Raw genomic sequence first — 13,124 nt, 5'->3', positions numbered from 1 at the left:
TGGCCCCGGAAGATGACTGGTTAGCCAGAGACGGGTAAGATTCCTCAAGGGAGGAACAACCTAAGACAGGCACATTTGCAGGGGGGCCATCAGGTGAGAAATTGGGGATCAACAGAGGTGAGGCTTAGAACCTCACCCCCCCTGTTCTGAGAGAAATCTTCTGCATACGTGGATGGTTTATTGCCCTTGTCTAGCTTGGATTAATAGATAGTCTACAGGCACACACCTGATCATCTACATTTGCTCTCTTACAACACTAAACTGTGTTTTCTACCTTTGTCTTGTATCTACCTACCACTTCAGCATTTTATTAAAAATAATAATAATAAAGAGAGAAATGTGGTATCCACGTATAAATCAAGTATAAAAATCAAATGAGTATTCATATTTGAACTGTTTATAGTTCATAATGCATGAGCAAAACTGAAAGTTTCTGTGATGACTGCCCTTGTACTGTTCACCACGTAACTTATTCACTATGTAAGAATTTGTTCTCCATGTAAGAACTTGTTTGTTATGCTTCAGAAGATTGGAGACTGACGAAAATTAGGCTTGGGGTGGATTAATGATTGTGCATTGAGCATTGACCCCCCTATACAGAATTTTATTGTTGTTAACAATCATTTGATCAATAAATATGAGAAATGCCCTCACAAAAAATATATATATATATATACACACTTCATATATACAATATATATTATAAAATAAGTAACTGGGATGTAATGTATAGCATAAGGAATATAGTCAAGATATTGTAACAGCTTGGTATGGTGATAGCTGGTACCTAGAATTATCATGTATATAAATGTTGAATCACTGTGTTGTACACCTGAAACTAATGTAATACTGTGTGTCAACTACCCTTCAATAAAAAATAATTATCTCCAAAAAATAAAAATAAAAAAAGTAGATATTGTAACTGTGCTCTAGGACATGAAGAAAAAACAGTTCCCTACCATGGATGGGAAATCTCAGTAGAGAAAGACAAACTATAAAAAAGATCTACATGGAAATTCTATAATATGAAACTTCAATATTTGAGGCAGTAAGAATAATATGTTCAAAGTTTGTAAAGAAAAATCAGTCAACTTAGAAATCTATCTTTCCTCAATAAGGATGAAATAATGACATTTCTAGCGAAACACAGAAAGTTCACTTCTAATTGTCCCATTCAACTTTTATAAATGTACTTCAGGAAGCATATACCTTATATGTATTATTTTTCTTGCATGTTATATTCCCAATACAATGTTTCCTAAAATGCTATGTCCATAGTGGAAGTTTAACAGTGTGAACTGCTTATGAGGAAGGCAGAAAAAGGCATTAGGGAAAAATGGTCAAAGATGAGTATATGCTCAAAGGTGAGAGATACCCAGAAGAAAATGATGTAGAGTCTCTATGAAGTACCCACACAAGGGCCCAGAGTATGCACGAAAGTAGTGGGAAGGGCCCATCATGAGTGGAGTAAGGATGAGATCCCACTCTGGTTATGGGGATCATAGCCCGAGAGGATAGACCTGGCTTTTTGCACATCAGAATATACCATCGAAGACTGAAAAGTGTCCAGGAGGCACATCAGTGCGAAACAGCCTTGAATATCTGTTCTGCTTTAGAATTTCATGTCACCTTTCACTTCTGTAGATCTTTAGTCTTTTCCCAGCCAAAGAAACCCACAGCCACAATATGTTGAAATTATTTTCCCTCCTCTCTCCTTTACATCTCTGTCCTTCTCTCTCCTCAGGGAGAGGGAGATTGGTTCAGGAGTAAGTATACATTTAAAGAATATAGAAAGGAAAGGGAAGGAAGAACTATTTTTCCCACCATATTTCCAGAGGCTATGTATCTATATTTTCAAAGGAGAAACTATTGAAAGTTGATTTTTATTTGTGAAAACAAAGTGACGTAAGAAAATAATTGCAGGATTTAAATGGTAGTCATTTGCCTTCAATTTTATTTTCTATGTATCAGCATTTTACACGGTCGTAAAATTAAAAGTATGATCCATAGGATACAAATATTTAAATATTAATATCTCTAGAGATGTTCTGACCAGAAAGATCATTTTTTTCATATATAACTCTTAACCTGAAAGACAAAAATAGTTACAGTCCATTATGAAAACTGAGTTAAAGATACATTGATATTGACTAGACCTCTGAACCAAATGAGGGTATCAGTATTTTTGAGCACCCAATATAAAAAGGCTCAGGGGTACATAGAATGCATGCATCAGAGACTGATGATTCATGAAAAATTTCTGAACACCAAACAAACTGTCTGTATTCCCAGCTTTTCTTAGGAACTTACAAACTTTGTCCCCCTCTGGATAGTATGTGTTTTACTTGTTATTTTATGAATATGAGTATACTTTCCTTGGCTTTGTTCGTTTTCTAGTTGCAGTCAGCAACTAGAAGGTTTATTTCTCTTTCTTTATTTGCATAGAAAAATGCAATATTTTTCTCTTCTGCAAAGCTCCATAGGAGAGAAGGGAAAAATGAGTATTTCTTATGACTTTTTCATGAATGAAAGGTTTTCTAGTTGGTAAATCAGAGTTTAGAATTTATGTTACAAAATAAGAGTCTAGTATAGCCAGTATATATTGCTTATTCTGCTTGGTTTCATAATGTCTTGGGAAAGCGGAGTGCTATCTAGTTTTCCTAACATTTTCATTTTAATTTTCTATGATAGGATTAAACTGCCTTGATAATAAATACCAAAAGTTTCCAATTCATGTTTTTTCCTGTTATCTCTCCCCTTGGAGGTACAGTGGCAGTAAAATGAATGAAAGAATGAATTGAAGTGAAATGGATTATTTTCTACTTATCTGACATGCACTATGATTCACTCTGTGTAAAATTGCCAATGGATAGTTCCAGGACCGTGCTGCTTAGAGGTTTTATAGAGCTGAGTCAGCCCAACTGAATTAATGATTGATTTTTAAAAGCTTCCCTTAAGTAAACTTAATCTATTTTCGCCTTTTTATATTCTAGGTGCCCAAACCAGTAGATTATTCTTGCCAACCCTGGTAAGTATTAAAAATGTTTATATAGCTAAGTTGAAATACCAAACCCTTATTTTAAGGATGCCTTAAATGTGGGGATAGTAAACCACATTCCATTTCCATTTGTCCTGGCTTAAAGTGTTTTCAGATGTAACAAAGCATCATAATGAATTTATATATTGCTGACCTTTCTGTATCGTTATTGGAAAGTGGTGTGTGTATGTATGTGTGTACATGTGTGCATGCTTAACTGTAAATTATAACAGCCACAGACAGAAGTGAGACATAGGCAAATATGTATCTTGTATTTTAGAAAGGTAGATTTTATGAAGCAGAGAAAAAAATATATTCCATACTCTGAAACTAAAAATTAGACCAGAAAGGATAGTAGATCCAGAAGTATAATTTACAACATGTAATAGGGCAGAAGTAAGATGTATCCACGTCTAAAGTTTTAGGTCTGTCTGGAGCTCACTTACCATTTGGAGGCTAACATTATCTCTAATAGAAACAAAGAAGCAAAAACAGATAGCGATTATTATTTTTTAGATATGGTGAGTTTAAGGAGAAGTGATGCTTTCAACTGGGAAAAATCTATTTTGGACCCAGAATAGTTATGATCATCATATGATAATAACTAATATATGCTGAGTACTTACTATGTACTTAGTATCTTACCCATTTTATTTCATTTTTTCCAACATCTCTATCAGGAAGGTTGTTACTTTTACTAGGGAAACAAAGCTTAAGGCTATGCAGCTAGTAAGTGTTAGAGCCAGGATTCTAAGTTATGTTACCTGTACATTGCTGAAGTACAAAACATGGGCATATTTACTTATTTATATTTGTTTCCCTGAATTCTGTGTTTGGCTCCCCTTAAAATGACTGCATCTGTTTTCATTTTCTTGCCACTGAAGCATATGCATACAAATGAGATATGAGGGTGTGTATGTAAGTGAGATATTCTGGGAATATACAGCACTAGTTCAGTTTGCAAAGGTAGTTAGCACCTGAGTTGTCTGGTGTTTTTAAAATAATTTGATTATTTTCTGTTGCACAATCAAAGCATGGAAAATACCATGTTGCTGTAGGAATCATTGTCCAAAGTATGGGGTCTCCTCCTCAGCCCTCTTGCTGCCCCGCGCCAGTCTCATCTGCCTTGTGTGGTCAGTATCAGCTTTCTCAGGGCCCCTTCTCAGTGCTTCAGCACTGAGCTGGCTCAAGAAATTGTGGCAGGTTTGTGATAGGACATAGGACTTGGAATCTTTGCTACATTTTTACTGTGTTTAAGACACACTTGAGATCTTAGTTTCTATGGAATTAAAACTGTAATCCTGACAAGAGTTAAATTTGGAGAAGAGAGCTGATAACATGGAGAATCAAACTGAAAAACATCAAGAACTGGTAAAATCATGAGTGTGATGATTAGTTTTTTTCTCTTTTCTTTTTCTATATTTCATGTAACTAGGCATAATGATTTGGGAGCTAAACTCAGTGCTACAAACTGCATGGATTTTATGAAATAAACTGATAAGTTACCTGGGAACCATGCGGGGCACAGGAGATTAGCTTTTGAACCTTTTGTTTTAAAGCACCCTTGCTAATATGTAAAATTCTACTGAAAATATGACAGGTTAGAATAACATTGTTCCTAATGATCAAAGAAATCAAGATGGTCAGACGAGGGAAAATAGGAAAAAAAGAAAGAAAGAAATACATTTCATAGTAGAATTTTTAAATTAATTTTTTTTCTTGGGCAACTTGGACAGTTTATTCACACTAAGTAGGCAGTTTCATGGGAAATGCCTTCTGCTAGGGAACAAAATAACTATGCCAGAAAAACGGAATCTTCGATTTAAGAAATACTAAACTGTTGAGAGAAAAACACACTGCATGATGACATGTGGTTCTCAAGTCTTTAAGAAGTTGAATATCACCAACAGTATTGTCTATTCATTACATTCACATTTAAAAACAAATTGTTCCCACAAAGTAAACTTTGTCTCTTGCATAGGCCATGAAATAAAATAGAAAATCAAGATGATTACCTTCAACAATTTGTACTTTTGGGTATCATGAAGGCAAGGGTTAGGCATGGGGCTTACATCTGGGAAACTGTCTGAAAAGCCACATGACGAACAGGCTACAGATGTCAAGGCCCCTACCCCATCCTCCAAATAGGAGATGTACTTTTCCCTACCCTAGAAGGACACACTGGAGTTAGAAGGCGTATTGTGTGGAAAAACTGAGCCATATAGGGCCTAGATGTGGAAGGAGCAGCCCAGTGAAGGACTGGGGCAGGTGCAGCACTGAAAGCAGGGATCAGATTAAGGAAACGCTGTGAACTGCCTGATGACCCCCAGTCCCTTTGTACAGCTCAGTTCCTCTGATGATTGGGTCTCCCACAGACCTTACATCCTTGCATCCAGACAGGAGCTTGGAAGGTTTTTCTCTAAAGAGACGGAATAAACTCAGAGTAAAAACCTAAAATCCTAACATTTAGGTGCTTTCCAGCCCCACCATCAGGTTATTTCCAAGTGGTCAGGTTCCTTTCCAGCGAGCCTACGCTGGTGCCCAGACAGAGCTTCCAGTGTGTTCTTGGATACCTCCCTCTTAAATATGAACAGAAAACAAAGAGTAACCAGACATTTGAGAGAGACTTGAACTAGAGGTATTTTATTTGTCCTCTAGTTCAAGTCTCTCTCAAATATCTGAAAATGAAAAAAAGAAACTTGAAGAAAATACAGACATTAAAATGAGCAGAACAAAACTTTGTTTTAAAAATCTTTCATTTATATTCTCAGAATTAAGAGAGAACAATATATCCATGGAAGTGAGCTAGATTTTTCATAAAAGGAACAATCAGAGAACAAGAAAGAGGTCTTCTAAATTAATTACTGAGTAGAGGAGTTGGAATATAGGGTTGAACAAAGTCCTCCAGAAAATCAAAGAGAAAGATAACATGGGAGAAAAGATACAGAAATTGGACAATTGACCTAGGAAGTACAAGATTCAATTAGCAGGAAGTTCAGAAAGAGATCATTTAATAATTGAGAGCAGCAATTATCAAAGATATGATACAAAAATTTTTTATAGAAGGATATATGGTTCTTAATCAAAAAAGATGATTTTGAGAGGCTGGGACAATATTGAACTAAAAAAAAGTCACAGCAAGTAACCCAAACATCACGAAATTTTGCAATGCAGAGTAAACAAAGAATATAAAACTTTCCAGGAAGAATAAAACATTAGATCACATACAAACAACCAGAAATCAGAATGGAATGTAATTGGAAATTTAAAGGCAATAGAACAATGCCTTAAAATTTGAGAAGCAAAGTAGATTTCTCACCTAGGATTCTATATCCTTTAGTCAAATTCTGAATTAAGTATTATTAAGTAAAATAAGAATATTTTCATAGACATAAGGCCTTCTGATTATTATATGCCGTGTATCCATTTATAGGAAGCCAAAGGATGAGCTGGTAAACCAAGAAAGAGGGAGAGTCAGAATTCAGGAAATGGGAGTAAAGGGATGTCCCAGGACTACAGTAGATCAGGAGGCTTAGCGAGCAGGCAGTGTTGACTGGGCCAAGAGGGCAGACGGCTCAGGAGAAATGACTTTCTCTATAGAAAATAATGAACAAAACTGTATGTGATGTTGAAAAATGTATTCTTGAGGGGTTTATAATTCTCTTGGAGAATTTGGAAAGGACTTCTGATCGAGACAAAGACGCTTGAGCAAACAAAACCTTGAGGAATTTTTTTTTGGATGTCAGATATTCCTTGGATGTGACAGCATGACAAAACTGGGCCAGATGATGGCTTGGCTTTGTAGAGGTTCGAGAAAGAAGAGTGAGGAGGCGCACTGTGAAGCAAAGAGCATGAGTGGGAAAACAAGGCTTTTCCTTCCTGACATCTAAAATGGATAAATGAAGAAATTATACTTTAATCATGCTATGTAGAAATATACAAGTAGAATAAGAAAAAATAGGTAAACTGCTTGAAATGGGACTTGAGCAGAATGCTGATAAGATGGGGTAATGCTGCTTTTTCATTATTATTAGTATAGTAGGCATTGACCTTTAGATAATAATTAATATTCATGTGTTACTTTGACTAAAACATAGATAGGCATATACTATGTAGTAATTGTAGTAAGAGCCAGACAGGAAATTAGGGATGGTATAAAGAGAACAGTGGAGTGGGGAGTGTGAGATGCAGGACAACATTCTTTAGATGGAACGGTCAGTAAAGACCTCTCTCTAAACCTGAACGATGTGGGGAAATGCACATTGAGTAAGGAGTTAAGTGTTTTCCAGACAAGGATTCAGTCTATGTGAAGTCTCCAAGATCAAAAGGAGCTTGAATTCCTAGACCTGGAGAAGACTGGAGACTAGTGAAGAAGGGGTTGTAAGAGATAATATTGGGGAGGAGAATGTGTGAGATCATACTAGGTACTAAGAATTCAGAGGTCATTATACTGTGCTTTTAACCCAAAGTGCCATCTGCATAAAATGCCCGTATCTCTTGGTCTGTATTTGATGGAAACCTCATATGAGTTACATGTGTCTATATGTGAATCAGAATTTTCTGGAATATCAATTCATGAATAGCTTTGAAAGAGAGCCAATCTAAGCATAAAAATTTTTCCTTTCATTTTTGTTGCCCAAAATCTCTGATATATTTTGCCAGTAAATGTCAATCCTATATTTGATGTGAAGGGTCACTGAATAATTGAATTTAGGCCTTTTATTATTATTGTTGTGGAATTTAGGTATGATTAAGGCCAACATAGTTTAGGAAGAACTGAATTCTGGTTTTGAAAATAAATTTTACTACTACCAGTTTCTTAAGAACATTGGTTATCAAACTTGTAGACCACAAACTTTAATCTTACATCCAAAAAATATTTATCTAAAAGGAGTTTAAGTTGTCACTGAGATTGTCCTTAAAAGATGTGCAAGGGAGATTTCATTTGACAGCGTACATAGGAAAGGTGAGGTTTTGGAAGGGTGTGTGTGTGCGTGTGTGTGTACACGTGTATGTTTCACACAGGGCATTCCTTCCCTACAAGTCTTTTTCCTACTTCCCCCTAAACTCCCCACAACTCTCTTCCCAACTCAATATCTTCTCACTCTTCTCTTCTCCTCCTTATTTATTTGATAAATACCTACTGGTGCTTACCGCATGTGAGGCACTGTGCACTTTACTGTTGTTGGCTTTGTAGAGCACTTGTGTTTGGATGTAGTAAAGAACTTTTTTTCTGCATTAATTTTTGAGGCAATGTAATTAGTTAGTAGACATTAAAACAGCCCAAATCTGCCACTAAATTAAAATCCTGACAGATACTTATTTTTAGCTTCTGTTCCCTTCTAGGTACATAACCCAGATTTTCTGTGTCGTTTCTTACAGGTATGCTGGAGCAATGGAAAGATTGCAGGCAGAGACTGAACTTATTAATAGGGTAAATAGTACTTACCTTGTGAGGCACAGGACCAAAGAGTCAGGAGAATATGCAATTAGCATTAAGTAAGTAGGACAAGTACTTACTTTTACAGAAATAGATTTTCTGTTTTCATAATTGCCTAGACCATCTGACATGTATAACACTGAAGTTGAAAACCAGGTTCTAATTGCTGCAGAAATAATGCATCTATCCAGACAGTTTATTAATACTTGAAAATATCTGTTAGAAAAAACAGTATTAAGTGTTATAGGCTGCTAATTGGCATATTAGATTTCTTTCATAATGTGGTATTTTGGTGATTTGATATGTGTATGTTTTTAGTAAATTCTAAGAATATAAATTAGTATATTTTTAAACTGTACTTACTAAATAAATTGAGCATAACGATTGGTCAAACTAACCCCTATCTCAATTCAAATATCGGTTGTATCTCCAACCAATCTAGTAAATATATTTCGTTAATTAGCTGTCACCAGTGTATTGGCATAGGTATATATTTTGTCCTCAGAATTAATTCCGATAATGTTGTTGGGGCATGCCCTCTGGTAATTATTGATTTCTGCTGATTAAAAACACATTTATATTCATACGTTATTCATTGCCCACAGGTATAATAATGAAGCAAAGCACATCAAGATTTTAACAAGAGATGGCTTTTTTCACATTGCAGAAAATAGAAAATTTAAAAGTTTAATGGTAAGCATTGATTAGTTCTTTTCAATCTGTGGTCCTTATTTTTCTCTTATTAGAAAGGTCAGTATAATTTTATAGATTTTTGGAAATTTTGCACACTGAAAAGTTATTTTAGAGAGAATCACACTCTAATTTTGCAGCAGAATCCTGAAAATTCTGATTTTAAGAATTCCAATTAAGTTGTATGTTACCCTAGTCCTATTTTTCACAGTAAACTAAATTTGCAAGTTTTAGATACTTCTTCAGAGTCCGCACTATTTATGATTCTTTCAGCAATAGACAAATGCCAGTATAATCACCTTTCAGTTTTTGTGTGTTTTGCCTCATGTTTGAATGACACACAGAAAAGGTTTAATATGCATTTCTTCCCTCCTCTTCCTTCTTCTGCCTCTATTTCCTCATTCAAGCAGGGGAAAGGTATTTTAAATTATAACATAAAAAGTTGTAATATGAAAATACCTCTAGGTTTATTTAGGTTTAGTTCATATGAAATGCAATATAATGTCAAATGGAACAGCTTTTTGTATTTTCTGCTATTTTAAATTATTTGTGCTGTTGTTCTCCTTCATTACCTTAGGCAATTAAACATTAATAGGGTAACCTTTTAACCATACCATGGTTGATATTTCATAGCAATTTTATGTTTAAATTGCAATAGAACAATTTACCAAGCTACTTCAAATGAACAAAGATTGTTTTATTAATTCTCAGTTTAAAAAAATCACAACTTAATAGTAATTATTGGCATATAAGAATATGTATATACCATATAAACAATGCATATATGTTATTAGATATGTATTGCTGACAGTAAAGGAAAAGTTCATATTTCCTTCAAAGTTGTCTCAAGTTTGAGAGAGTTCTTTGAGATAATGAACAATTTGGATATAGGACATAAAATGCATTTGTAGCGCTCTGCTAAGTACTTTGAGTAACATTGGGAAGGACCACTCATTGATTGAACCATCAATCAAATTATACGTATTGCATCCTTCCGGAAAACATCTCAAAGCACTTTGCAGATGTTAACATTAAAGTTAAAACTGAGTATAAGAGAGTCTTACAAAATAGACCAGCTTGAAAGCCTTGTCTGAAAATCTAGCACTGCTTCAAGAAAGGGATTAGTGTTTTAAAGAAATTGAAGCATCTTGAGTTGAAAGAACACTGAGCAAACTTCTCTGGACATAAATATCACAGTCCCAATTCAGAAGCTAAGGATGGGCAGTAGGAACATGTCCTGGAGAAATGTAAACCCTGTCAAATTTGTAACTGAGATCCAGGCACCATCCTTGCTGAAAGTGACTCATGTGCTATTGGAACAAGCAGGCTGTGCACAGAGAGAACTGGACCTGAGGAGGTTCTTCCTAAAATGAAAACCTAGGAGGGAGGCGGCAAGTGGATGCACAAATAATGAATGACAGCCCCAGCTGAGACATGATAAAAGCATGCACAGGGGGCCTCCACACTGCTGCCAGACACATCAGCTTGAGCTTTCACCTGCAGAACTTCCGTGGATGATAATGAGGCTACTCCACAGTCTTACAGTTAATATGAGATTCAAAAAAAAAAATGCTGTAGGGCCAAAGATGACTGCAGGCCTTGCCAACTTTGAAAGTAACAAAAAGAACTCCCATCAGAGGAGACCAGCGGAGGATGAAAGGAATAGTCGCTGGAAAGGGCCAATCGATTCAGCTTTTGTGTCACCTGGGTGCACCTCAAGAAAGTTTGTCAGTCGCTAAGGTTAAATGGGAAAAGCCAGTAAATACCATGTGACTTGGGCTAGGGGACATAGATCTTCAAGTTCCTATCTGCATATAAAGCTTTGATTATAGTACAGCTATTGAAACCCAGAAATCAAACAATTTTTACCAGAGAGCAGTGAAAGTTTCTGCAATGATGTTCTGGAAAGGAAATTAAAAGTGTTTGTTACAGAGCAAAAAATAAGCTCCCCTTACATGGTATGTATCAAATATCAGAAATGTCACTGCTAGAGACACATGCCTATGTTTTTTTCCTCCGTGTCTAGGGATCTTTTGTAAAGAAGCACATGCATAGCACAATGGGTTAAAGGGAGACAATAACAAATTAATAGCATAACTACAATGAAACTAAAAAACAGCAAAACGATGTAACTGTAAAAAGAAAGACAAAGAGCTCATAAAGCTCAGTTGTAGTTACATACTTTTGTCAGGTTTAGTCAATAACTATAAAAACTGCTGAAGAGACAGTTGAACTCTAGTCTGGAACTGCCCCTCCTCTTTGTTTTTGCTCATCTGTTGAGCAAATTTATATTCAGTTTTTACTATGTGAATCACTGTGTGTTTTGCAGAATTTGAAAGGACTCTACTATTCTTAAAAAAGCTTTCAAATTAGTAAACCTGTCTGTACCAAGACTGTCACAATAGTGCTGTCCTTTGAGCCTAAACTGGGAAATGCCGCAAGGATACTTGATCAGAAGGGATGGTTGCTAATTCAGTAACCAGCCCCGTTGGAAGGAAGTAGAGAGTTAATGGGCACCTCTTACTGCATTCTGGCAATATGGGGGAATCTCTAAGTTAGGATTATCCAGCTTCAAGGAGCTGCCTTTCATCATGTTGGTATCCAATGACACAATTCCCATTGTAAGTATGTAGTAATCTTTGAGTTGTTTCTTAAGAACAGTTCAGTAACCTCCCATAATGGGTGGTAAAACTATATTCTTCTACCCAGGAAACTTATTAGGATCTAGAATTAAATTCTGATTTGGATAGGATATGAAATGCAAGCAAACTCCAGAACTTGTTTTAAATTAGCCACTTTCAAAGAGAAGACTGACCTTAGATGGTTATGACCTAACCTTTTCCCCTTAGGTTTCAAAGCTTGGTTAATCAAATCTTTTTTTTTTCTTAGTCATTAAAGTCAAATTCTAAATGAATTTCCAGATCTAGATTACAAGGCATTAATTTTGTTCTAATTTTCATTTATGCAAGACAGTCCATGTCCAAATGCTGTTTATAAATCATCTCCATTGCCTGTTTCCTTGGTAATTGGAACGACTGGCTCTCACTCATTATTTTTCAGAGACTTGGATTGTTGACACTGCTGTGTCAGTGTGAGATAAGGAAAGCTTAGCGATTTCTTTTGTTTAGAGTCTTCTTATTTACTTGTAGTACCTGAAGGTCAATGACTGCTAAAGCAGGGGGTAGATTAGACTACAATACAGAAAGCGTGAAGACACAACTTGGAAAAGACCCATAGTGGCAGTATTTAATTCTGCCCGGTGAGAAACGTGTAGGAAGATTTACCCTCATAAGACTGGAAATGGGACAAAAATATCTTCCATGCTTAGTGAAGCGATAAGTGTTTTGTAGCTTACCCAGCTGCGTGCAAGTCATTTTTCCTTCTATGAAATTTGGAGATGGGTGGGTATTAAATGATCACCAAGTCCTTTTGTGATAATTCTATAATTTCTAGCCAACTGCATAGAAACTTTAATTCATACTAATTCAGTGTGATGCTTAAAATTCATATTGCTTGTAACAAAATTAAATTGAAGTTCAAATATATTGGCTTATAATTACTTTCAGATTTATGTTCATATTTTTGCTAAAACAAGAACACATTTTACTCAGTGTAAATAGTAACATTAAGAGAACAACTGATATCATTTGCATAAGCAGTAAAATATGTATGTGTGCAGTTCTTCCAGAGACCTTACCAAATCTTGCCTTTTATTTAACAATAATAATAATTAGTAATATTGGTCTCTAAGTTGAATTTAATTCCAGATTTTGCCTTTGCAAACCATGTTAAAATCACCATAATACAAATGCCATGTTCTGATCATTGAAGTCATTTTGAGGATATAAACATGTATCTGGTATTTTGACATTTTTTTGTTCCTTTTAAAAGTTGGTCAGATTCCAAATTCCTTTGTTACATCAAGAACCCATGAATCTGGGCCAAGGAAGGAAGAAA

General features: G+C 35.5%; 1 protein-coding gene across 5 annotated transcripts in view; it reads left to right on the top strand.

Annotated features, from left to right (window-relative positions):
• The window catches only part of VAV3 (vav guanine nucleotide exchange factor 3), a 390,975-nt gene that overhangs the window by 358,282 nt on the left and 19,569 nt on the right, over positions 1-13,124 (top strand). For all 5 annotated transcript variants that reach the window (XM_057500482.1, XM_057500481.1, XM_036895319.2 and 2 more), the window contains 3 exons: positions 2,994-3,028; positions 8,420-8,536; positions 9,083-9,170. In XM_057500482.1, coding sequence (XP_057356465.1) covers positions 2,994-3,028; positions 8,420-8,536; positions 9,083-9,170 — 240 coding nt within the window. The remainder of the gene's footprint in view (positions 1-2,993; positions 3,029-8,419; positions 8,537-9,082; positions 9,171-13,124) is intronic.

This window comes from Manis pentadactyla, chromosome 4 (genome assembly GCF_030020395.1).
Source record: "Manis pentadactyla isolate mManPen7 chromosome 4, mManPen7.hap1, whole genome shotgun sequence".
Classification (NCBI taxonomy): domain Eukaryota; kingdom Metazoa; phylum Chordata; class Mammalia; order Pholidota; family Manidae; genus Manis; species Manis pentadactyla.
The sequence above is the reverse complement of the archived record's forward strand: the minus strand, read 5'-3'. Positions and strand labels throughout refer to the sequence as shown.